The following is a 27,516-nucleotide window of genomic DNA, read 5'->3' on the forward strand; positions in this document are numbered from 1 at the left end:
GCTGCTCCAGTCAGAAAGACTGAGAGAGGAAATGAAACAAAGTTGAAGTTATTTTAAAAAACCTAAAAGATTCGGGGCTTTTGACAAAACATTCGGGGCTTAAAGTGCCCATATTATGAAAAAATCACTTTTTCTGGGATTTGGGGTGTTATGTTGTGTCTCTGGTGCTTCCACACACATACAAACTTTGAAAAAAATCCATCCATGCTGTTTAGAGTGAGATACGGTTTCTGAATGTGTCCTGCCTTCAGTCTCTGGGTGAGCTGTTCAAAATCGGCACGGCTTGTGACGTCACAAGCCGAAATGAGCAGCCTAACCGCAACCATTAGCTCGTAGCGTTAGCATGCTAACGCTAATGCTAACGCTAGCATGCTAACGCTAGCATGCTACTTCGTTTTCAATAGCAAAGCACTGCTACAACACACACAAGTTCACCATAATCTCCAAAAGAACTACTTACATGTGCGCCCTCATTTAGAAGTCTCCCAGCTAATCCTGCCTTGTAACTGACCGAAGTTGTAGAAACAGCCTTTCTTTTACTGTCTATGGAGCTAGCTAGCTGACATGATCTACATCTGAGCTACTGGGCATGTGCAAGTGAAATCAAAGATAGTACAGAAGAAGAAGAAGAAAAGAGGTCTCACTCTGTAGCTAAAACAGAGACCAGCTGAAAAGAGGAGCTGCAGCAGTGAGAGAGAGCACTGCAGTACAACAAAAATATGGTGTTTTTTGAAAATTAAACCATGTAAACCTATTCTGGTACAACCTTAAAATACAATTATGAACCTGAAAATGAGCATAATATGGCTGCTTTAAGCCCAATTAGCCACCCCGCTCCACCGATGCTTCACATAATAGGCTACATTGTATTTTTGCAAATTGTAGCTACATGTTTATAAAAAAATACTAGAGAGAAATATTCAATAATGTCACTGCATACACCAAATGCTATTTGCAAATAAAGTACAGGCCTGATGCTGATTAGACCCTTGGTCTTAATGTTCTGCGTTTCTTCAGCAGCGTAATTTTGGGACGGTCCCTACAGGAGTACAGCCTACATTCGGGTGTTTGTGTTTACTTTTGGACAACTAACGTTAGGCTATACTAACGCTAGCTTCCCCTGACATCAGATACTGGTCACACTAGCTAGTTTTACATTCATTTTTCCACAGACATGTTTAGTTTTTTTGAATTAGTAATCCCGGAAGTTTGTGTGAATGTGGGGTAGCTCAACTTCACTGGCGTTATCATATCGTTTTTGCGAAACTGGAATAACGTTAGCCTATAACGTTAGATGTGACATAATCGTATACATTAAGATAACGGGATTCTAGTCCACAAAAGATAACGTTATGCACGTTAAGTCGCATTTACACAAGAGACGTTCAACGTGCAAGTGTTACTTAAATGGTGTTATTGCCAATGGAAAGCGTATCGAGGGTTGGGCTTCGTCTGACCCTAAAGCAAAGATATTTTCTCCTGCTGTGTTTTGCTGTTGGAGCGATAATTGCCTATCAGTTTACAAGGTAAGCCAGACATTTCAACAGTTAATATGAGCCTGAAGAAAGTATCTAAACATTACACTAACAAGTGTCATGCATGAAGATATGTTTCTGGATGAAACCGCGCCCACTGAAACTTCGAATGTTATGTTCGAGCTTCCCCATGGTGTCCTATAATATAAGCTTGACTGTGTGTGCTTAGTATTTTACTGCCTATATTCATACATTCCTACCCAGCTCTATTCTTAAGAAACCAAGCAAGTTACCTGTGAACTCTCACCTGCTGGACAGTGGACACTGAACGTGACTAACGTTACACATAACAAGTTACCTGTCACTTTGTTACACTTCACTTTATCCTGTTTTGAGGTCAAATCACCATGGAAGTCTCACTGTAAATCTTTTCTGCTGATCAGAATGAGATCATGTTATTGTTGTATTATTATGCTGAATTATGTAAATAGGTACTTAGTAGAGAGCTTTGTAATATCATAAATTGATTAGTTGTCAAAATCAAATGGCTTTAGGATAATCAGCCATCAATGATTATCCTTAGATTAGCCTACTGCAAGATGACCGAGAACACGTTCTTAGCCTGTTGTGGCAAAATGTGATAAAATCAGTTTTAATTGAGTTATGGGAAATATACAATGTACAGCAAGTATGATACTAGATAAAAGATGATATGTATTTTAGTTTGTATAGGGAAGAGACCTTCTCCCTCCTTGGATCACCTTCAGTTGTCGCTGTGCAGCTGCAAACAGCCACAGATGGCTTACCATTGTTACAGCCGCAGTAGGATGGCCGCCGCTGTAGCCACAATAAATCTATGGCGGGCACCAAGCCCAAACGCGTTAAACGTAGGCACGCGAAACGCAAGATCAGCTAAATGACTTCATCTAGTGGAAAAATCCTAAAAGAGGTGGTCTTAGCTTCGAAAATAGCCAATTGAAGATTTACACGCATGTTCTGAGGGTGATAATTGGAGCGTCCCACATGAGGATCTTCCTTCTAAAACGATATAAGGCGATGTTAGACAAAGGACCCTTTAGCAAGCTTACCGGTACTTGCTCGGGGTTTTTCTGTGTTATCTTTCGTGCACATTAAAACTTCTTTTTCACATCTGATTCTGACTCTGCGTGAATTTTCCGAGACCTCGTTCTGCGACTTTTTCATACTTTGAAGAGAACTTGAAGAGAAGTTGACAAAGTGCAGCTGGCGATAAGGTCCGAGCCTATAAATCTGGCCTTGAACCACGGACCTATATTTTGTTTCAACAAGCCCCAGTTTGTGTCTCTCTTGGTATGATTACATTCAAATGCAGAGATAACAGAGTTCTGAACAGGTGCAACCGGGTTTGAATATTTTGCTCATGGGCATATTCGTTCACAAGCTCGCTTCATACTGTAGATATATGTCTCAAATGTCTTCATGGTTTGATCCAGTTGCACTAGTTCTTTTTCAGTTGTAAACTGTATTTTGCCCCCTAGGAATCGCCTTGAAGTAGAAAGAATGAGCCGTGTGGAGGGTCTGAGGGCCAACTCGTCTCAGTTCACTCTGGAGAGAAAACCCTTCCACATCCTGGGGGGGTCCATCCATTACTTCCGTGTCCCCAGAGGCTACTGGGAGGACCGGCTGCTAAAGATGAAGGCCTGTGGCCTCAATACTCTCACAACGTAGGCTCCTACTGCAACTCATTGCTGGTTGAAGACACTGTACCTTAAAGCACCAGAATAAACCATGTCACATTGTTGTTTCACTGGAGAAGATAATACACAGATCAAATAAAATCTGAGTAAAGTAGAGCAGAATTCACGAGTAATAAGAAAAAGGGACATAGCAGTTGATTTTTTTTTCAAGAATCAAATGCAGTCTTATACTTTTATAAACCACTAAAATCCATTACCATTAAAATACTAAAAGCACATAAAAAAACATCACTTTTATTTCTGTTTTCAGGTATGTGCCGTGGAACCTGCATGAGCCTGAGCGAGGGGTGTTCAACTTTGAGGATCAGTTGGATTTAGAGTAAGGAACAATGAAGGGAATGCTCCTGAGACTCCTGCAGATGGCACTGTTGCATTGCAGAAGGGCTCAGCTTTCCACAGGCTTTGATAATTTGATACTGCAGCGAATGGTTTAGGTTTACCCTTAAGAAATGTTTTTTTGATTAATTAGCTGTGCACTCAATCAGTATCAGTGCTTCTTGATTCATTGATAAGTTGGCGTTCCACCAAATGTGCTGCTTGCCGTCAAGTCTAGTGCTGGAAGCACATGCTACCTCAAAACAAAAAAATATGATTTGAATATGAGAAAAAATTATATTATATATTTGAGAATGAATGACATATAATTAACAATTAAACATCTGCTTTGATTATAACTATCTGTCCACACTTTATATCTGCTGTAGTAAACATTTTAAGTTGTAGTGATGTCATGTATTGTATAAATCAACCTCATTGACAACCCCTTTTTGCACATTTTATATCCTTCTCTTAGAGCCTACCTCCGCCTTGCAGCCAGCTTGGGCCTCTGGGTGATTCTACGTCCAGGGCCGTACATCTGTGCTGAGTGGGATTTAGGGGGACTACCCAGGTAACAATTGCAATTAAGTGTTATCTTTTGTATATGCCTTACAGCCATACATTGTAAAGCATTATTTTAGAATAGCCAATGGGGTGCCAAAGTAACCCCTTACACTGGCTTGGAAATTAATTGTTCAGTCAGATAATCAGTTTGTTAGTGGTATCTTTGCTGCAGGCTAAATCCATTAAACTTGTGAAAATAATTTAGTTATGTGAATTATTTCAAGTGTGCTGTCTCTGTCATCTGTTTGGCCAGTTTAACCAGACGTCTTGCTACATACTATACAACAAAGAATTTGTCTTGATGAGATTTGCCCACCTTACAGTGTTGTACCTATATGATACAAAGACAACAGACCTTTACATACAGTGTAAGACAGGACATTTTGCATCATGTAAGTAACCTCTAATGTTACTCAGATGAAAGTCACTGATGATTTACCAGACTTTTAGTGAGGTGTGAGAGAGAACGATAATTAAATCTGACAGGCATATCTCCCTGAAAGGATGAATTCATTTAGTTCTGTAATCAAAATAGATTTGAACAGATAATGGGGTGAATGTTGGAGGGAAAAAGACTGGAAGTAGGTATTTTTGGAGTAGTTTTGCCTTCAGGGAATGTAGGGTTGAGGTAATATTTATTTGATAATCATCAAAACAGAGTGTTTCTAGGGGCACGCAGTGAAGCATGACTTCCTCTGCACTGCACTTTATGATAGTCATGCTTAGGTTGGTACGATTATGTTCTAAAAAAAACCTAAAGAGAGTTCCCAGCACAGCACTTTGAGGAATTTGTGTGATATTTTGCTTTTTGGACATTTTAAAGGTTTTGTTGTGATTTATTTTCAGTTGGCTGCTACGGGATCAAAACATGAAACTAAGAACAACCTACCCAGGATTCACTGCTGCAGTCAACTCCTTCTTTAATCAACTCATGAAGAAAGTTGTTCCACATCAGGTACTTTCTAGAAAAAGTATACGAGACCAAATATTTAATTAAATTATCACTAAAACTTATATGCTCAAAATAGAATTTTTAAATTAGAGTTTTCATGGTTACATGCATGCATGCTTCTGCCAGTTAATTAAAAAAGTATCCAAGCCCAAAAATATTTTCTATTATTTTTAGATAGAATCCTTGTATTCACAATCATATTTCATCTCTGTATGCAATATTTCTGTTACCACCTCCTAAACTGCCATAACTAGCAGCTGTTGATCATTATGTTAACCATTGTTAACAATACAATGCATCATAAACACTTAAATAGTTCAACTTGTGTCCTCCCAGCCATATTTTCTTTTTTTATCAGCGCCATGCATCATTGAACAAGCTCTGATTTCCATTTCACAGTCTTTTTAAAATTCAGCTGTATTGGGGAATGGTCAAGAACTGCTGCCAGGCCCTAATATATGTCTTCTATTCACATAATTAATGTGCAGTACTCCAAGGGTGGCCCAATTATAGCAGTTCAAGTGGAGAATGAATATGGCTCCTTTGCTAAAGATGAAGATTACATGCCTTTCATGAAGGAGGTAAGAAACACAATTGTACAGTATATTATTTGGACAATGCTTGTCAGCTCCTAGATGAGAGTGCACTTATTTACTTTGTCCTCCCTGCTGTCCTTTACTCACTCTCCCGTTCACTCAATTTGAAAATAAGTGTCAATTATATTTCAGAAAGTACTTCCACTGTTTTGTCTAGTTGCCTCCATAATCCTCATTCTTTCCAGGCATTATTGTCAAGGGGCATCACAGAGCTGCTGCTGACCTCAGACAACAGGGAAGGACTAAAGCGTGGCGGAGTGAAAGGAGGTATTGTCAGATGGGCTGACAGACAAACAAGACTGTGCATGCAAACACCCAAACAAAATAACACATACAGTATGTTGGCTGGTGTATTTTCACACAACGACAAGAGGTCTGAACCAAAGGGTGGCCCCTGGTGTCAGGCAGCTGTTGTTCACAAATACACACAAAGGATTCTGTGTTGTACCAGAAAGTTCTTCCTTTTGCAAGTACAATGGCATAAACATGTGATGCCGCAATATGAAAATATTTTCTTTGACACATATGTTATTTTAATGCACATGCATTAGCAAACATTGTCTTAATGCAACAATAAGGTTGTTCTTCACTGAGATGAAGGGTATTTCTGTTTTTATTATCATTGCAAACCATGCATTGTCATCATCATAATTGCAGGCCAGGATCCTCCAGAGTGTTGTTATAAACCCTCCTCTGGGTATTTTTTTTTTTTATAAATGCAGATTTCTTAATCCTGATTTGCATGTTAGGTGCAACAACAGTTAAAGTGTAATGCCTCATTGGCTGATTCCTAATGCAGAAGCGTACGTTAGACAGCTTTAATGCCTGATAACTTTGTGATTTGAAGAGAAGTTTGCTTTACATACATTTACGAAAGTCTAAGGTGCTATGTTAACCTGCTAATACTTCTTTGAAGACAAGAAAAGAAGCTTGGGGTTTAAGCACAACTCTAAACAATAACAACTCATAAAGCTCTGTTTGGTATTAGTTTGAACTGATGCTCTACATCTTTGTTAGTTTGTACATGTATATGTAATAACACTATTGTTCTACCTTTTTGTGTCTAAAGCACTAGAAACCATCAATTTCCAGAAACTCAACCCGAATGACATCAAGTATCTCGATGGAATACAAGTGAGTCTTATTTGTGTGTTTTCTGATCTAATCAAAGATCAAACTTATCATCAAGCAGACGCATCATTAGCAGTTCTTTGCTCTTTCCAGTAAATAGATGGCCCAGTTAAATCCAAGTGAAACTTTGGGGTTACTTACCTACCTTAAAAGCAAAAGAATATATATTTATATATAATATGAAAGAATATCTTTAATCTTTTAGACAATTTATCCAAGGTTTGTGCACGCGCAATAAAGTAGTTACTGAAAGAACATCCAGACGTATCTTTTGTTTAACCTTTTTTTTTTTTCTCCCACTAGCCTAACAAGCCTAAGCTGGTGATGGAGTACTGGTCTGGCTGGTTCGATCTTTGGGGGGACCTTCATCATGTGTACACAGCTGAGGGTAAGACTAACTTAGAATTGGGTATACAGGTTTTCTTTAGAGAGAGCTATAGAATTCCTGACAAGACTCAGGTGTTCCTGCGAGAGTAAGACAGGACTTTTGCTGGTGGATTCTTTGTTGAGGGTGAAACGATTTCTTTCTGTACAGAGGGTCGATAATACTGGCTAATTTGAGACAGGGGTAAGACAGGTTTTGTGTTGCGAGCCAATACAGACCCTGTGAAGGTAAAACAGACTGTCTTGAGGGTAACATAGAGTCTCAGTGTCTTAGGGTAAGAAAGGCTTAAGACAAACCTTTTTCTGCTGAGAATAAAACAGTCTTTGTGCCAGGGGAAAGCCAGGGTATGGACAAGCTCACTGCTTTGGAGTTTGTGTAAGATAAATTATCCAGACTGAGTGCAAGGTAGTCTCTCTAACGCTGTTGTTCCTTTACAAAAAGGCACAGAGCCCACTCAGTGCAGCTGGGATGTACAGCTTAGCATATGGTCATTTCTTCCTTGTTTTGTGGCTTTGTCAGAGATTTATACTTTTCATGCATGGTGGATTGTGATCCAAGTATCACAAACCAAAGTCTGTGTCCCATCCTCTCGACTTTGTCTCTGAGCCACATACTTCATGTTCAGAGGCCAGATTTTTCAAACATGTCTTTGTACAGGATTGTTCCAAAATGTGCTGCTCTGATTCTCACTGACTGTACTGAACCCAGGTGAAGGTGTTACGCTTTGCAGGAGTCACATTCATCTCACGCCCTCGCACTTCCACTGTATCCACATATGCTGTAGCTACACGTACACACACACGGATACACACTAGGACTGACTTGCCCTTAGCTGCATTAAATGAGGTTTCAGTTGATGGGAACATAACATTGTGTACTTTAATTATTTGCAGCTATGTCTTATATGTATCAGGCTGTATGTGCTGCAATATTTAACTGCCTGCATCTAAACATAAGGCATTGAAAAATATGTGAGATTGAGGACAAAGTTAGGTTTACATCCACGTGTGTATCCTTGTGGACTAACAAAGGTGTTAAACACATAAAACATTGGCGGAGCATATTTTTGGAAGAATTTGAAATCAAATTGACACTGTTTATGATTACTTGCTATTAGGCTTCTTCTTCTTCTTGGTACATTGCTATATTTCTTGGCTCCTTACTGCACCAAGTTGAATAGTGTGAAACCATTGGCAGGACTGTGTATCACGTCACCCACTTACAGTGGTGGAAAGATTCAGATCCTTAAGGAATAAAACAACAATGTAGAAATCTTACTTAGAAACAAAAAAATAACTTGATTTCAGAATATACTTTAAACAAATTGATCTGCTTTGAAAAACGGCTGGAATATTCATATCAAATCTTTTCAGAAAATTATGAGCTAGGACTCAATTATGGACTAAATCATCGACTGAAAGGACCTGATTTGATTTATCATTTTGTATAAAACATCTTAATTAGTAAAGTATTACAGCTGTTAAATAAATATTAACAGTAAATGTACTTTGTGACTTTCCACATGCATAATACATAATATGCATGCATCAAGTGCATTCATAAAAACACCTGTTTGACAATTGTAAAGATTAATGGAAGTCACACACACCCTGCTATCACCATCTTGAGTGCTCTCAGAAACATCCCATTTCAAACACAGTGCTACCTCAAGCTTCCTTTTTACTCTCTGTCATTCCCAGCAGCCATCCACAACTTAAAAATGTTCTGAAAATGAAAGGCTTTATCATGTATTTTTTCCTCAGTGAGAAATGGAAAGGGGGAAAAAAAGACCCTAGCCATGCAGAAAGTGTCACAGCTATGAAATGAACGCTGGAATATTCAGAGGGGATTCATGTCCTTGACAGTTCAGTGCTCTGTAGACTGCAACACACCCAGCAGTTGGTCACAGCTAGTACCACCACCATGAAACCAACCGAGTCTGGCTCTGTCACTCACCCTGCTCAATTGTTATTCATTAGGGCTCATGTCCTTGATTCAAACCATTAAAGTCAGTCCAATTTGACTGCTAAAGTCCAATTTAAATACCTAATTACTTGCTCTGCTGTGTTCACTGCAAAATCTAGGAAGCCAATTTGTGCAAGGAGGTAGGCAATTCTTTATGGGTGTGAGCTTTGCCCCGTAATAAATTATAGTAACCTGTAATTGTATGTGGGGCTGAGGTCTGTCACATGTTTCAATTGATTTGGAATTGAGGGCAATAGGAATATTGAAAAGTTAAGTGGATATGTTTTTCTTTTTGTCACTTGTGGGTTTTAATGTTTAGCATTGTATTTGTTATTCTCTGATTTGCTCACTATATCAGAATAATTAAGATAAATTATAGACTTTTTAAGTATTCAGTTATATTTGTCTTTTTATTTTTTGACAGACATGATACCTGTGGTCACAGAGATCCTTAAACTGGACATGTCTATCAACCTCTACATGTTCCACGGAGGGACAAATTTTGGCTTCATGAGTGGAGCGTTTGCTGTTGGAATACCAGCACCTAAACCTATGGTCACAAGCTACGGTATGTGTCATGAATCTGTTTGTGACCAGCATTTTGTATCATTTGAATGAACAAAATTCCTTGTGAGTTAGGAGAACCCCATCACATACAGGGTTGATTGATCAGGTTTGAACTAAGTTCATGCCACAAGCATTCAACACAAAACTGCATTTTAATAGCCAGAGATACTTAACACTTCTGCAGTTTGTATCCTGATTTTGGATTTAGGTTAAAACATAATAAGGATATTTAAAATGTCTGTAGATGGCGCTATCCCTACTCCTGAGCCTCTGACCTTCGGCTGCTTTGAAATTTGAATATGCAGTGTGCATTAATGAATTCATTACCTAATAAAATGCACGGGAAAATGTAAATTAAAGATGGTACAATTGGTTTTATATCCTTCTCTAGGGTACTTAACATTGTAATGACCTCGTTCTTGAGAAAAGAGGAGAATTCTTAAACCTGTTCCCCAGTAGGGAAGACCACCTCTGACCTTCAGCAGTCATCATACCTGTGTTTACTCCTGTGAATGCCTTTTACCTTTTTGCCTCAAAAAGGCTCAATTTTTTTGTCAAGATAACCCTAAAATGTGTCTCGGCCCACTGCTGTTCCAAGATGTTTGATAGGGGAGCACAGTGAAAGCATCTGCCACCGTAACAGGCATCCCTGCCTCTCTCCGGCTCCCGAGCCTGCTGTTCTGATAGCGCATTATCTTTTAGATTACGATGCTCCATTATCCGAGGCTGGGGATTACACCACCAAGTACCATCTTCTGAGGAATTTATTCAGCCACTACCACGGTGAGTGTCGTGTGTTGTTGCTGAGTCAGGCCCCACATCTTCTGTCTCTCTTTCTCTCCCTTTCCTTTCAGATCCCCACTTACGTAAGTTAATTCTCCTTGTAGAACCTGCTCTCTGTTGGCTAAAGTAGGATAACTTAGCATATGATTACAAGCACGGGTTAGATATGGGTTTGTGTTTGTTTGTGCATGTGTGTGAGATGTCTGCCCAAGTCAAAGACCCTCAATTACCACCCATTGTGAAAATTACATACTAGGCCTTTTATCATGTTTATGTCTTTTGCAGTTTTCTCTATTTGTAAAACAAGGGTTTTTGGTTGGGGGCAGAAGTCTCAGGTGTTTTGTGGCCACAAATGAAAATGTAGCTTTTGGCAATCTGGGATTGAATCCAACAAAACAAAGTAATCATTTGCCTGGAGTTATCGTGATTGAAGATAGTTTGACAAGCTGCATGTGCGTGAATACTCCTTATGTTTTGTAGTCTGCTGAACAATGAGCAGTGGCCTGGATATGAGAGTCTGAGAAGGCTTTTTGTTCTGCTCAGCAACTATAAACACATGACACAATTCTATAATTAGATCATTTTATTGTTGTTTGGTTGTCAAATCATGTACAGTGTGTCAGTTACTCTTTTCCCTGTGGTTTTGTTTTTGCATAACCTGGCATGGATTCAGCATGATCTGTCAAAAATCTTTGACAACAACATGGCTCTAAAGTAGGCCTGTGACATTTACGCTTTGGGGTTTGTCTTATTATTACAAAGCTGTCAAAAACTACAGATACAGTATATAACCTAAACAAGCTACACATACATCTGCACTACACAGTATGTCTGTGTACTTGCAGTATGCCAGCTCACTATTGATGGTACCCATTTATCTTAAAGCAGTTTATGATTTGACGTATTTATTTTTGTAATCATCAGTTGACGATCTTCTGCGAAGAAAGTCAAATGACAAATAAATAACACAATCTCTTCCATACAGGATTATATGGGACATTTTGGGATAATATGGGCTTTGTTCCAAATCTGTGACATAGTTTTATAGAAATGTATTTTCAACAGATACTCTTCCCCTCTTAGCTTTGCCACATTATATATACTTACAATGGCACTGGTTTGCAAGCGAGCTATTTAGGAGAAAGATGTTGGCCATTATCCTCGAAAGCTTTCCTTAAGTGATCCAGATGTTACCACTTGGTGATAGGAAATGCTGTCAAGCCTTTTTCAGAGGGACCGCTGGTGTCTCTGCATGCTTTAACACCTTTAAAAACAGTGAGGGGTAGGATAACCACTGTTAATTGTTGTAAAGAGACTGTTTTGCAACATGGACTACACTGGATGCTGCTGTGGAGGGCAAAGGGCTCACCCAAGGAGCCTTAGGGCGTTTTCACACATGAAAGTCCGAACCAAGGTCCGGACCAAGGTTCATGTTTTTGTTACATTGTATACATTTGATCCGGTAAGTTTTGGTTTCACACTGCAGTTATGCAAGCGCACTAAAGATCTATACGTGACAAAACTACGTCCTGCCGTCATCACATACGTGAGCTGCGTCTCCAGATACTTATAATTGATTGGTTTGTAGACAGGCTTCCCCGTCCTCTCGTACCCTCTCTCTGTGTCAGAGTTTTTTCAGTTGACTGCTGCTCTCCCCTACTGACTGCTGCTCTCCCCTACTGCCGCGGCTCTTTTCGTTTTGTTGTGATGTTGAGAAGCAAGACACTGGAACTTTCTGGAGAATTTATTCAGAGACAAACAGAAACCTACACTGTACATTTACTACCACTTAACAAATAAACTGCTGATGTATTCTCTGCTCTGATAGCCGACAGCTGTCTGCTCTGAGCGCATTCACCATCACTCTCTCATGTACAGGCTAAGCACCGAGCTATTCCCCAGTCTTGTAACACAAGGAGAGCCTGCCAGAGCTTCTTCTATTTGGTCCGAAAGTCCGAACCATCCAAAAAATGCTTTCACACTGTAAACGAACCGGACCATGGTTCAGTTTGGTCCGGACCGAGACCACCTCTTTTGGTCGGACCAAAATTTGGTCTTTTGATCCGGACCGTGGTCCGGGGGAGGTTTCACACCTGTAATTTTGGTTTGGATCAAACTGAAAAGTCCGAAAGTCCGGACCAAATGAGGTATGTGTGAAAACGCCCTTAAAAGCAGTTTCCTAGGGACAGGTCACTTTTATGATTGGTATCGAGTGATTCAAAGGCTTTAAAGGAGGAAGACTCCTACTCATGTTTTGCTGGTTAAGCTAAAGCAGGCCAAAAAGTTAACACATCACCACTTTTTCTTAGTACCAGATCTACACAAAAGACATTGCTATGGTTTGCTTTTAAGCTTTAAATGGTTTACAATTATTTAAATTTGCAAAACAGCCATCTTCTGGCTCCCTCTTTCTTTCTCTCTCTCAGGTGTAATACTGTATGTAGGTGCAACAGTTCTTACATTGGCAAGTTTTAAGAGATTTCTGCCTAAGAACAAATGTATGTACATGTGGGCAATGTACTTCTTCTGTACTAACTTCTTTGCCTCCCCTGGGCAAATAAAGAATAAAAATGAAAATGAATTCATATACAGACAGAATAACTGCCTCCTTGTTTTCCAGCCCAGCCTCTACCTGAACTGCCCTCTCATCAGGAAAGGAGAGCGTACCAGCCTGTTGTCATCCACCAGCACCTGTCTCTGTGGGACAGTCTGCATTTCACTGACAAGGTAAGCCACAGATGCACAGAGTGCCAAAATTGAAGGCACATAAATAATAAACATCACCTGTGTAGTAATGCTCAAAACAGAGTCAGAAGGTTGTTGACAGACAACAATAATACATGAATTGTGTATTTACTCCATAAGCAGTACACACAAACCAATCAAATAAAGCGAAGAGCATTTGATGTTAATTATGTGGATGTGCACAGTCCGTTGTGGTCTGATTCCCTAAGACTATCCCAGCCCGAGGACAGGTGTATTTACAGAACCAGTTATAGTAGCACAAGCTTCCTATCCCTATTGATATGACATATTACATCTGTTAACTACCCGTTGCCAGTAGTTATTATAATCGGTTACCAGCTTTGCTAGCCATATTTTACAGTCAATCAACATTAGCAGTGATAGAAACAACCCCACTATTCGGTCACAATAACACAAATAATCACAGTAGTCACCTGTGCTCTTGTACCTATTGGCATTGTTTTTTCTTTTGATTCTGTCCATGTAATTACCTCAAGCAAATCACTACCGTATCTCTATTGACATCATATATGAAGTAACCGTCAATATCTTCTGCACATCTTCCAGGATGGCATTTGGTCTATCCACATGATAACCAATAGGGGTGCCACAATAACGAAAATTTGATCAAAATCAGAAGCAGGATCGGCGACCCCCCCAGTATTTTTTTCTCTCTCCACACCCGCTTACTTGTACACGTCCGAAGAAAAAAGACAACAATAGACACAGCGTAGCTAACCAGCTGGTAGCATGCAGCTAAAGACACAGGTAAATGTTAATTTATCTTTAGCCTGCAGCTTGACTTTTTCAGACACCTGCTTCCCTGAAGTCACCGGTGTGGCAACATTTTGCCTTCCTGTGAGAGAGTTAAGTAAACAAACAACAAAGGTAAAGCATGTCCGCTCCAAAGGGACTCCATGGTGCCTTCAGGTACACGTCTTTAAATTAATGGTGCATTAAATTGCGTCACTAAAAACCCCTGGAGAAACTCAAACTGTTGTTGCAAAGTACCCTTCTGTTATCTAGTGGCTCTTGTTGTGGCATTGCAAAAAAATACCCCTAACCCCTAATGAATTGTAATACCCCTAATATCATATAATTAGATACACAGTAGCATGTGCTCCTGTAATACATAAACCAAACCCCTGTACAAAATCATTCCATTTCTTGATTTAAAAAAAATACAACCAGTACTTTGAAGCTCTGAAGTCCAGGTAAAGTACAGACGTGACTGTGGTAATCTGAAAGTGAGGGAAGTGAGCTTGCAGCCATTGTCCACCACCGGCTTGATCTCCTGGATCTATTGAGGAAGTCTGAGAAGGGAAGTAAATGAGTAACACTCCTCCATTAATGAACAACTGCTGATGAGGTGCCCCTGAGCAAGACATTCTCTCCTGACTGCACTAGTGGCCTGCTCAGCGACAAGCAGCAACCAAATGATGCAGCTTAATGACTTAAAGCAGGTTGTTGTAGAAATAAAATGCAACAGAAAATTTCCCTCGCCAAGTGATTGGTTAAAAACCTGTTTGGAAGGTGTTATTGAGTCTATTCAGTTTCATGTCTACCAGTATAGTTCAGCCATTTACATCATGCTCTTCAGGGGCATTTATATTCAAACCAGATGTAGCACGTCTGGCAGTCGCTTACAACATTAATTATTCACTCCCCGTCGCAATAATTTGCTTCCCTCTGAGACGACAATTACTTCGCCCCTGACCAGCCACACACACTTGTTTAAAAAGAGCGTTTTCTCTTCAGAGGCTTCAGAAAGACTGAGTGGGATGTCTGAGTTTGATATTGTATCTGTGTGTTTGGAAGTACGTGGTTAATTGTGTCATAGCAGGGAGTGTTTATTGTCTTGTGAAGAGTGCATAATGCACCTCCCAAGGGTATGCAAAAGAATGCTGCTGAATACAAGAATTGCTCTGAACGCCAGACAGGAAAGCTTCATTAGGTTTGATAAATTGTCACTTTGGGTGAAGCCATCTTGCAAGTGGGAGATTGTGTGGTGGGAATCATACGATCCAATCTGCATTGAGAGTGGTTTTGAGATTGCGTGTTCCCTTTAAAGGTACAATATGTAACATTTCTGCATTAAAATGTCTAAAAACGACTATACCTATGTTATATATTTTGTCAAGTTGTGTAGACTATCCCAAATGTTTCCAACGATGTTCAAACCCAGAGAAAGTTATTTTTAGGGCTGTCAAACGATACATTTTTTAAATCGCGATTAATCGCTGAATTTCTATAGTTAATCGCGATTAATCACATATTTTATCACATGATTAAAATTGTATTATTTTGCATTTCAGAACTGTTTTTAAGTACATATTAATAACAATGGAAAGCCATTCTTACCAGTGGATCTTGATTGGGAATCAAATGAATGCAAAGAAAGTTACTTTATGAACTTTACTTTAAGATTTGTATTTGTTATTATTTATTTACTGTAAACAAAAGAAAAATGTGTGAATCTGTCATTATTGCACAATTCCTCCAAGTACCTAACTAAAAAACTAAAAATCCCTATCCTTACCAGAGTCAATATAGTGTTTAGTAACTCCTAAATAATGTTGATTACTCACTGACGTCCAGTGATCACCGGTTAATGAGACAGCGTTTGCAGCACCTTGCAGCAGTTCCAGTGTGGCTGCTTTCTCCGTGTCGTACAGGCTGTGTATGGTGAAACTACTGTCCACCTCGACGGCAATGAGACAGGTCAGAACATGCCAACCACGTACGTCTTTAAGACCCGAGTCCTCTACGATGCTGATGTTAATTAGCTCGTAGGTGGTAGCTCAAGTTTGACGTGGTTCGGTGATATTTTAATTCGGCTTTACACAATGTGCATATGGCTTTCAACTTGTCTACAAGCCGTCCGGGAGTTTTGGAAAATAAAAAGCTCCATTCAGAGTTGTGTTGCTGCTGTCTTTCTCCATCATGCCTGCAGCCTGCAGCAGGAGGAAGTATGGCAGCTTGATGATAAGTAAAGGTGCTGCAAAGGGTCAAAATAGTAGCCCGTTAGGCACCACGCCAAGCCCAGTGAAGTGTAAAATAAATTAATAAATGCCGGCATGCGATTAAAAAAAAATTAACGCGTTATGATCGGCCCTTAATCGCATCGCGATTAACGTGTTAATGCTGACAGCTCTAGTTATTTTATTTTAATGACACGGGACGTTTCATTTAGTTGCCTGTCAGTGGCGTCGTAAAACCTTTGATCCCTCTAATTACTCTTAACTTCCTAAAACACGGGAACCCAGTTGATATGTTCAAGAGTAATTGTAAATCAAACAATGCCACAGAAAGAACAATACTCAGTAACCGTAATACAGCTTGCTTTCTGCCAAACAGCATCATTTTTGTCATTGATTAAGATCTTATTTATTGATACATTTCAACATTGATCGATCCAGCTTAACGTTATGTGCTACGTTGACATGCTAATGCTTGGTGAGGAACGTTATAAGGTTACAACATCGTTCAACACACTCATTAACTTATTTTAAGTATAATTGTTTTAATCAAGGTAAAGTTAACGTTAAACAGCACTGGGCTAACCCACGATTACGTTTGCCAGCTATAATTAACGTTAGCTGTAGCTATAGATAGAAGACAAATCAAATGCTAATTTAGCCAGCTATTCCACCCTGGTTATTCTGCCTCACTCTCCGCCGCTAAGGGACTTCAGTTGGGATGAGAGTGGACAACAGCCCAGGGACACGACACACCCACAGCAGCCAGCCCCAGCCGCGAAGTAAGTCTCTCAGCGGTGTTGAGTAACGTTCCCCCCCTGATGCTGAAAACATCCAAAAAGTGACACTGACGTGAAATATATTGGGATTTTGTGGTTTTTGTGGTAATGTTAGCTTGCTTTCTCGCTAACTGGTCAACTAGCTAGCTACCAATACAAATCGAATCAAGAAAACGTAATTATGTGGGGGAAACTGCAGCTATTTTATCAGAATGACATGAATAAACGTTACTAAATGTAACGTGGATAAAACTATAATGGATAAACCCATCTGTAAACAGATATATTTTAATCGGCAATTGTGTTAAACAATGTAAACTACAACTCCCATAATGCCACTTTACGACGTCGTCAAAAGTCCGTGTTTACATCCATTGTTTTGATTGAGAGACCCCTTACAGCAGAAAATTACATATTGTACGTTTAAATACACCAAACTTCATGTAAAAAAAGAAAACATCTTTAAAAACATGATTTTCTGATTTTTAAAGGTGCTCTAAGCGATGTCACGTGTTTTTTAGGCTACAACATTTTTTGTCACATACAGCAAACATCTCCTCACTATCCGCAAGCTGCCTGTCCCCTCAACACACTGTAAAAAAACGTGGTCTCTGTAGACAGCCCAGGCTCCACAAACGGCAACAAAAACAATCCTGCCACCACAAAGCATAACAAACAGTGTTCCAGCATTCCAGTCAATAACCGACAAGAAGGATTTGGGGGTGGGGGTTGGGGGTTGGGGGGGTTAGTGCACGGAAGCACGGAAGGGAGGGAGAGGGGACGGGATGAGGAGGAGGGAGGGGCGAGTTAGCCTTGTTTTGTTTGAAAATACTTCGAACGTCAACAAGAAGTAACGTCACCCAACATCGCTTAGAGCACCTTTAAGGTACATTGTATCAACAACAAACCTTGTGTCTGTCTTAAGCTCTTTATATGCATATTACTTTTTTAGCCTTTGAAGTCAGAGAGGCCGGTGAACATGGAGAATCTCCCTGTCAACAATAACAATGGTCAGTCTTACGGCTACACGCTGTATGAGACCACCATCACCAGCGAAGGAACCCTCAACTCAAAGAACAACATCAGAGACAGAGCACTGGTAAAGACAGGACAGGAGGACAGACGCCGACATAATGCATCCACAATCACACATTTACACTTTTGTTTGTGAGAACATTTAAAGCTGTAATCTGTTAGAAATCACACCCCTGATCAGTGTACTGTACGTGTGGAGTAGTATTAACAAGCTCAGGCTGCTACCAGTTGCTCTGGTGTTAATATCAAACGTGGGAGCCTGGAGTTTTCAAAAGTTTTTATTTATAATTCAGTGAATTACTGATTGTAGTAATACAAATAATAATAATTATAGAAATAGCAAGAGTAGTTTCTGATGTGGCATTTTTTAAAATATTTGTTACAATCTTTTTCTTCCGAGGTTTTTGTGGACAAACATTTTGTTGGTGTTCTGGATTATAAGACGCAAGAACTTGCACTCCCTGATGGAAAGGTACCGTGTGTGTGTGTGTGTGTGTGTGTGTGTGTGTGTGTGTGTGTGTGTGTGTGTGTGTGTGTGTGCGCGCGCGCGCTTGTTTTACTATATTCGTGGGGTCCAAAAACCGGGGAATACAGTATACTTGTGGGGTCTACACAGCCTTGTGGGGCCCAAAATGCTGGACCCCACAAGGTTAAAGGGCTGTTTGAGGGTTAAGACTTGGTTTTAGGATTAGGGTTAGAATTAGGTTATGGTTAGGGTTAGGGTAAGTTAAGGTTAGGCATTTAGTTGTGATAGTTAAGGTTAGGGTAAGGGGCTAGGGAATGCATTGTCAATGATGGGTCCCCACAAAGATAGTGAAACAAACATGTGTGTGTGTGTGTGTGTGTGTATGTGTGTGTGTGTGTGTGAGTATGTGTGAGTGTGTGTGTGAGTGTGAGTGTGTGTGTGTGTGTCTTCTGTATGTAGTTAAGACCTAGTCTGCTGTTAGTTACTTTCAAAAGCATAAAGTTGTAAATATTTAACAGCATGTAAAAGCTGCAGGGGATGCCAATAGATGTTTTTGGCAGCAAGGTCCCAGTATTAAGCCATCAGCAAACCTAATGACCGTTTATTTCAACAAATCTTTAAATAGTAAACTTCAACCTTACAGAAAAGTGCAGACTCAGATCGGCCTTGATCAATTACTAAAGCTAGACAAGGTGAAAGGGCTTTTTTTTTTTTTTGTTAATTCTTTCCATTAAGGAATACTGCTGTATTTCAGTAATGCCTCTCATGTTTTATGTATTTTTCCACCAAAGGGAAAAAGAACTCTAAGTTTACTGGTTGAGAACTGTGGAAGAGTGAATTATGGGAAAACCCTGGATGACCAGCGCAAAGGTACGAGTTGTTCTGTAAACTGATTTTGTAGAAGTTCCAGTCAGCAGAAGTCTTGCTGAATTATCTTTTTAATTAGATACCTTGAAGGAAACTAATTAACAGTGTCTTAAGATCCATAAAAAAAAAAACTTAAAGCAGCTTTGACTCACCTTCCAGGTCTTGTGGGAGATATCGAGTTAAACAAGCGCCCCCTCCGTGACTTCATTATTTGCAGTCTGGATATGAAGCCAGGCTTTGTAAACAGGTTTGTGTCTTTCAATTATTACCCAGTTTTCCTATGTTTGTGTTTCTCTGTCAGCAAGTCCGCCTGGTCCTGATTCAATCTAGCCAATTATCTTCCTGCTTAACAAATTTACAGTCGGAACATGATGACAAAATGCAGAACTCAAAACACAGTCCAACCCACAGCTATTTCAGTGTCTTATGTGAAACATCTTAAATTATGAGCAGTACAGTAGGTAGACCACATGGCGGGAGTCAGTGAATATCTTTGCTGTTGTCAATATTCTAGAGGCTCAACATAAGGAACATTCTACCTTTTTGTCGCTAAAATTAAGGTAGTTGTTTACTTTTTCACAGTGACAGCACAAGGTGTTCATAATACACAGTAGTAAACTAATGTTAAGTTCCAGCTGGATAAAATAATGAAAACACTACATTAAAATCAGTTCATTTGTTGGTCACAAAAGATAAAAAAGTATTCACTGAGCCAGTCATGAATGTCATTACAGCAACATGCCAAACTTGCTGCATCAACAAATAAGAACAGTAATTAAATGTTAAACAGGATGTTTTGTTAAATGCTACAATATATTTACCAAAGATCTGACAAGATCATTGAATCAACACAGACAGCAGCTTAATACAACTGTTCATTCAAACCTTGCACAGTGCCAGTACACGCATGCATTGACTGCTATACAATGGAATAATGTGAAATGGTGCAAGTGATTTACTTTCGGACATGTTAATATTTGTTAGACGCCAAAGGCTGTCTTAGATGCACAATGTCTTTTGCAAATTTCCAAACATGGTAGGAGACCTTTAATGTGGGACCCATCCCATAATAGTCATTAGGTCTGGTAATTTCTCCACAACAGCCAAGTATTATAAGGTCATTTTGGCACGACCCAGTGCACCCTAAGGTGCAAATGCATTTCCCTCATGCTGTTTCCTTATTACAATATTAAAATGCTTTTCTACATTGCTAATCCCATGCAGCCTTAGTGCCATTGACACAGGATTTAAGTCAAACATCTTCCACAACCCTTCCTTATTATGTGTTGATATTTTGAATTTCTTATATTGATTACATTCGGTATGCAACTCATATTTGTTGCACACATAAACATCAAGGTCACTAGGATTAGCTGACCTAGTTTCTTCAGAGGTTTGTATTTGTACTTAGAGAACTATCTACATATATTTTCAAGACATTTTTTGGGTCTCTCTTCATGTATTGAAAAATTGCAATCTTTTAACATCAGCACCATCTTGGAAATGTCAAGGCCTGAAGCTCTGTCTAAGTGAACACTAAAAAAAGCATAACTGAGGAAGTATTTTTTCTTCCATCATGGCAACCTTTTGAATGTACTTGGAGGCAAAATATAACCTATAGCCAACACAAAGATAATGATTCTAAATACTTCCCCTGCAATCCATGTCCGAAGTTTCACTTGACATTTACTGTAGACATATTAATACGAATGACATGATATACTGTGTACTGCTGGCTGAACACCTAGAATGAAATAGAATGCCTTTATTGTCATTGCACATTGTACAACAAAGTTTGCTGTGCAGCTCCTGAAATGGTTCATTAACATTCCACACATGCACGCAGGCTCACACACCACACACACACACACATGCGCACACCTAACCTGACTCCGCCAGATGGATTGCTTCGCATTTGCTCGGCATATCCATCTGGGAACTTTCTGTTGGAGAACTTTTGGGAAAGGGCGAAAATACTGGTTAGCTGATTTGAAAAACCATCTGTCTATCACCACCTATGTTGGTGATAGACGGGCCAAATCAACCAATCAGATCAACGATATATCAAACTCTTGCCGAAACCAGTCGGGAGAAGAGCAAAAACATCTTTTCCTCAGAGAAAAGCCTCCAGTGCCGTTTTTTGCTCTTCTTTCAATGAAGGAATACTTTCTAATTTGGATAAAACTTGCGCGATAGCTACGCTCATCTCATCCATGGAAGCCCCCACGTTGTTTAGACTGAACAGTCGCTTCTCGTTGCGTCACACCTAAACCCGCCTCAAAACCAACACTGATTGGTCGGTTGTTTGGCGAACGGCTCCAAATTTTCTCTATCTCAAGATGCCAGACTGATCTGCGAGTGGAAAACTGGAGCTTGCGAGATCAGGACGATCTCACGAGGCTAGCGCACACCTGCCATACAGATAAATAATAATAATAATAAAAGAAGAAAGTAAGTAAGTAATAACAAAGTGGAATATCCAAATCTACTATTTGTACATGCCAAATGCTATTGCATCTTAAAAGTCAAGACAGAGTTTTTGAGGAAAAACTGCATAAGACTGCATCCAAGCAATACATTAGAGAAGAAGAGTGTAATCTGTAATCTGAGCAAAATGAAAAGTATGCAATGTATTCTCCTTTTACAGACTTGAGAGTTCAGGCCACTGGATGTCTATGCGTCAGCGGCCCTCCTTCCCAGGGTTTTTCCAGGCCAGACTCTATGTGAACAGTTTTCCTAAAGACACTTTCATCAAGCTCCCTGTGAGTAGGACAGTCAGTGGGCTTGCAATCCAGTACAGCAGCACTACAAACTACAGACTGACATTAAGTTGATCAATACCTCAATACAAAATCTGAACCAAAAACGGAACATTGGAAAAAAGGATAGTGCCGTATTTGTTTCCCGGGCTTTATTTTTGGATAGGATTACTGTATATTGACTGGTGTTTGGGTTTTCGACAACCTCTCATAGATTCACATTGAAAATCAAGTTAGGACATTTATTAAATCTGATATTTGACTTCCTCTAGATTGATCAGAAATCAAGCCATACTTTCATAGATAATTCACATATATAAGTGCCTTATAGTATTAAGTATATGTTACCTGACCCCGAATAAGCGGATGAAGATGGATGGATGGATACCTGAGCTTTGGCCAGACAATTTTGGCAGCACAGGACTGATATTTATTCATACATTCTGGTCCTGTAAGCTGTCTTCACCACATAGACAATACATATAGGAATCTCTCTTTTGTAGATCTGATAGGACTTTTGACACCAGAAATTAAGATTCAGTGTGAATTTCTTCATATTTTTTATTTGATCTTTATTATACAGTGCTGCTCATAAGTTTATGAACCCATGCTAAAGTTGACTAAAAAGAGGAATAAAAAAATCATCTTTTGGAAATTGATCTTAATGCCTTAATTAAAAAAAATTGGAATAATCCAACCTTTAAGGACACCAATTTTCTTTGTGAATGAATAACGTATCATAAATAAATAAATGTTCTTCCATAAAATACAGGGGGCATAAGTATACACACCCCATAGAGGTAGGCAGATTTTTATTTTTAAAGGCCAGTTATTTCATGGATCCAGGATACTATGCATCCTGATAAAGTCCCCTTGGCCTTTGGAATTAAAATAGCCCCACATCATCACATACCCTTCACCATACCTAGAGATTGGCATGGTTTTATTTCAGTTAGTCTAATAGCTGGTTTGATTTGCATTGAGAGATGATTTTATGCAAAGTACCCCATGCCAATCTCTAGGTATGGTGAAGGGTATGTGATGATGTGGGGCTATTTTAATTCCAAAGGCCAAGGGAACTTTATCAGGATGCATAGTATCCTGGATCCATGAAATAACTGGCCTTTAAAAATACAAATCTGCCTGCCTCTATGGGGTGTGTATACTTATGCCCCCTGTATTTTAAGGAAGAACATTTATTTATTTATGATACGTTATTCATTCACAAAGAAAACTGGTGTCTTTAAAGGTTGGATTTTTCCTAATTTTTTTTAATTAAGGCATTAAGATCAATTTCCAAAAGATGATATTTTTATTCCTCTTTTTAGTCAACTTTAGCATGGGTTCATAAACTTATGAGCACCACTGTATGTTAGCCTACAATATTATTAGTTATTATACCTCATTTAGAAAGACTAAAATATTACAGTATACTTTGGCTTGGTCATTATTTTCTCTAAATTAGTCTCTTTCAGAAGCTTTATCACGTGCTAGCTCACCTATAATTGTCTGGATGTATTTACCCAATTTTATTTCGTTAGTGAGAACAGAGAACATCTTATAAGGGTCTTTACAGAAAAAATTTTTTTTGGCAATTCTACATGATGCAGTTATTGATTGAACAAGGGTCTTTTTACCCTTCTCTTATATTGTACATCACTCGGGGGGGGTTTAAGCTTGTAACTTTTCCATTGCTGAAGCTCAATGTGAAGTCACTGGATGTTGAGAAGCGAAGCAAAGAGCTGCAATTAAAAACAGCTGCAATTAAAAACAGCTCAAGATCTATTAAGCAAAAGATGCTAATTGTATTAGAAACAAAGGGTTGCCATGTGTTGTTGGTAGTCCTCAACATGTTTCTTTTCTTTATTCAGCATTCAGCATTCAATTGGCTGAACCTGCCTGTTGTCATGGTGAACAGTCACTGGTTGTGTTCACAGGGCTGGAGTAAAGGTGTAGTGTTTATCAACGGCAAGAATCTGGGTCGCTACTGGTCCATTGGTCCTCAGCAAACCCTCTACGTCCCAGGTCCCTGGCTTCACAAGGGGGACAACGAGGTACAGTACTGTACTTCTGTCTTATTTATATGTGCTTATCATTCAATTATTCGGGAGACTTTTAAATAACTTTAGCACATTTTAGCATTAATAACCTGATCTCAAAATTGTTAGTAATGTACAGCGCTGCACAGGAACACTTGTCTTCCACTGCTAACCTTTTACCAAGGGTGTCTTTAGTCCCATATGTTTGTTATGTAACAGGATATTTTAAAAACTACTAAACCCATTATAGTGGACAGTTAGGCGATGTCATCCAATCTTGGCTAAAGTTGGTACATAACAGGTTTATATCCCCATGAAAAACAGTTGCCAAATTCCTCCAGATGTCCTTGAAATACATTTTGAAGAAAAGGTTTTAGGTATCCACTATGTGCACGCACGTCGCAGATGTACATGTTTTCTGAATCCTATCTATTTCCTTCACTCACCTCCACTAATACGCCAAACTTAAAGCACATTCCCAGGTCAACCTATTAGAGTACACAGCTACTGATATTCATCACCCTGTATCTTTGATATTGTTGGTCTGGACTACTTTCTGGAAAAGGCCTTATACTGTACATCTACTGTAGCATATCTACACTGTTTGTCCTTCTTGCCTTTCCCAACTTTTCTTTTCTGTGCATACATTGACATTGGTGCGCAACCACCCACTTACTGTCCTTTCGTGACCTCGGCTAAGCTGGTATTTTTATTTATTTATTACAGGTCATAGTGTTTGAAGAGCAGGAAACAGATGGGAAGATTCAGTTTGCCAGCAGTCCGGACTATGGCATGACTGTTGATGTCCAGTGAGGACACGAGGCGAAAGGGGAGCGTGGATGAAGAGAGGAGGATGATGGGAGAGTAGCTGGAGAGAACGCAATTGAGGCGATCGCACTAAGCTTCTTCGTATACTCAGGCACTGACGCCCCCAAAAGTGGCACACATCAGCCAGTGAACATGTTATTTTGTGTCCTATCAGAAGACACCAACAAGGGCAGTGTTCCAGACCAGTTTTGGACCATTGGACTGTGTTTGATTATAATAAAGTGTTGTAAAATATCTTCCTCCCACAGTCTTAATTTATAAATTGCAGGCTGTGTTAGAAGAACTGTGAATAAAGGTGGGTTCGACCTCTGTCAGTGAGGCCAACAAAGCTTTATTTATCCTGCACACCAAGGGCCTGTTTGATATAACACTGGCTGCTTTTCAAATTTACTTTCTCATGATATGCTGTGAGCTCCTGAATGTAAGTCAAGAACTGTGTTTGAATAGCATTTTTTGAAAACTCATCTGTGGTGTGTAGTGCTAATTATTTTCTTTAAAGATTGATGCCACAGTAACAGTAGCTGTGCTGTCACATTTGAAGACTAAGCAGTGTGTATTAACCAAATTGCATTGTAACATAGACTGTAGCATTGTACGGTATTGATAGGTAATCTAAATGTGGTGTCAGGTTTCCTGTGGTGCTGAAATCCTGGATCCATTTGCACTAGCTGTCCAGATGAGATCAAAGTTAGCCTAATGATCTACGGAAGTGAAATATTTAAGTGGAGATTTAGGTATTACTCAAAACATTTGTCACCACATACAGTAGTTCTTATATAGAAATGAGCTGTTAATAATGTTGCATTGTAGCTAACTGAACAACCAAACATAACACACATTTTTTAACATTAAAAAGTAAAGTTAGCTCAATGTATGACCTGTTTAAAGCCTAAAATGGTATGTGGTCGACATGTCTGACTTGACACTTTTTAAATGCTGTTTAATTATTATGTAAACTGGGAAGATTTAAAATAACATTTCACACACTATTTTACATGCAAAACTTTACACCAGTAATGTTAGACTATTTGCGTTGGTTAGCTTAGCATTATTGGATGTTTCCTACTTATTGTAAATGCATGAATGCTATTAACACTGAAACCCATATTTCTCCATGTATGTAATGTATATATAAATAAAACAAAGTCATACATACAAAGGATTAGCACATGCTTTTGGCTCAGCTATCTTACTAGCTAGCTAGCTTTCGACAGCCTACTAAAGCCTATATTGGCCTACTAAAGTCTTTACTAGCTAAGATGATCCTTCTGTGTTAATAGTGCAACCAGATGTAGCTAGCTAGTAAATCACTATAGCTTGAAACCAGCTAGTTGTTACTAATAACTTATGGAGGACTGGACACCAGCTTTATAAAACCACTGGTGAATTCAGGAAAATATCCAGTGTCAGATGTTCTAAACATACATAGTCCTACAGCACACAGTGTAAAGACGTCCAGTGTACAGACACAATACTCCAGCACAGGTGAGGTTCTTCTCAGTTATTTATTTCTTGATTCGACTAACATCTTTCTCTGAGACAGAATTGCTGTGGCAAATAAACAACCTAAGAGTCACATGCATAAAATGTGAATCACATGAGGCTGGGGGATGACAGTGGAGATGAGGAAAAGAGAGGACTTATGTAAAGTGTATTGTGCCTTAGAGAAGCCCATCAGAGGGTAATGCTCATTAACTGACATTAAATACGGAATAAACTGCACTGCTAAAGTTGTTTCTAGTAGACTAATTCTTTGTTAGTATTAGATATTGCTTGATACGTCATCTGTCTTTAAGGGTGAAGCCCTTTTGAGTTGTTCTGCTGCTTTAGGACACACAACAGAGAGTAACATCACATAATCTTATTCAACCAATCCAATCACATGATATGCTGACCTGTACGCCACATCACGTTTGTTTGCCTGCATCTTTACAAGAGCGACGTTCAGAAGATGAGAGCGGGAATTTAGTTTCAGTTCAGTTAAATTATATACAACATACTCAATTTCCAGAAACCCTGTAGTGTTCAAATTAAGTCTTTCACACACTAGTGTTTTTTTCCATTTTGGATTCTTAATTTGTTTCAACGCTAAAAACATTTCAGGTGGATTCATTAATTTAGATTAAAAGCCGATAATGACCACTCAAATGCTATAAAGAAAATAGTGTGTGTGTGTGTGTGTGTGTGTGTGTGTGTGTGTGTGTGTGTGCACGCGCGTGTGTGTGTGTGTGTGTGTGTGTGTGTGTGTGTGTGTGCGTGCGCGCACCTGTTGGTAACACTAACCTATTATTGATCTGTATGATAATCCATGTGTATACACTACACTGTGCGCATGCTTTTTTAGACAGCAGTTGGAAAATGCAGATTTAAGGGCAAACACTGCTATATGATTCAATTGCACATTTACACTTGAAATAAATACATAAATAAATATATAAAAATTGATTTTTAATAAATAATGGGAGGCAAGTGGAAGAATAGAGCAAATCCCAAGATAGTCTGTGATCTCCATGGAAGACCCCTGTGCAGTGTAATATCATGCAGTCAA

General features: G+C 39.2%; 1 protein-coding gene across 4 annotated transcripts; it reads left to right on the forward strand.

The window, feature by feature from the left end:
* The first annotated feature begins 1,040 nt into the window (after positions 1-1,040).
* Positions 1,041-27,050, forward strand: LOC116043836 (beta-galactosidase-1-like protein 2). 4 transcript variants are annotated; one of them, XM_036004360.1, is made up of 19 exons: positions 1,042-1,526; positions 2,993-3,178; positions 3,462-3,530; positions 4,005-4,100; positions 4,940-5,048; positions 5,534-5,626; positions 5,827-5,908; positions 6,711-6,775; positions 7,076-7,160; positions 9,547-9,690; positions 10,392-10,472; positions 13,093-13,199; positions 17,927-18,073; positions 18,410-18,481; positions 19,264-19,345; positions 19,502-19,589; positions 21,990-22,104; positions 24,039-24,155; positions 24,867-27,050. In XM_036004360.1, the coding sequence occupies exons 1-19, from the start codon at positions 1,408-1,410 to the stop codon at positions 24,951-24,953; spliced, it is 1,944 nt and encodes a 647-aa protein (XP_035860253.1). In that variant the 5' UTR covers positions 1,042-1,407; the 3' UTR covers positions 24,954-27,050. The 4 variants fall into 4 exon arrangements, with proteins under 4 accessions (XP_035860255.1, XP_035860253.1, XP_035860254.1 ...); XM_031290810.2 differs by having other exon boundaries at positions 1,043-1,526; positions 19,267-19,345; XM_036004362.1 differs by lacking the exon at positions 10,392-10,472 and having other exon boundaries at positions 1,041-1,526.
* The last annotated feature ends 466 nt before the right edge of the window (positions 27,051-27,516 follow it).

The sequence above is a fragment of the Sander lucioperca genome, chromosome 8 (assembly GCF_008315115.2).
Source record: "Sander lucioperca isolate FBNREF2018 chromosome 8, SLUC_FBN_1.2, whole genome shotgun sequence".
In the NCBI taxonomy this organism is placed as follows: domain Eukaryota; kingdom Metazoa; phylum Chordata; class Actinopteri; order Perciformes; family Percidae; genus Sander; species Sander lucioperca.

What these genes read in the sequence shown, in the direction of transcription:
- LOC116043836 (XM_036004360.1), top strand. Translation starts at nt 1,408, where the DNA reads ATGGTGTTATTGCCAATGGAAAGCGTATCGAGGGTTGGGCTTCGTCTG. An exon ending in AAGCCAGGCTTTGTAAACAG is followed by an intron (nt 19,590 to 21,989) that starts GTTTGTGTCTTT and finishes CTCCTTTTACAG; the next exon opens with ACTTGAGAGTTCAGGCCACT. An exon ending in ACACTTTCATCAAGCTCCCT is followed by an intron (nt 22,105 to 24,038) that starts GTGAGTAGGACA and finishes TTGTGTTCACAG; the next exon opens with GGCTGGAGTAAAGGTGTAGT.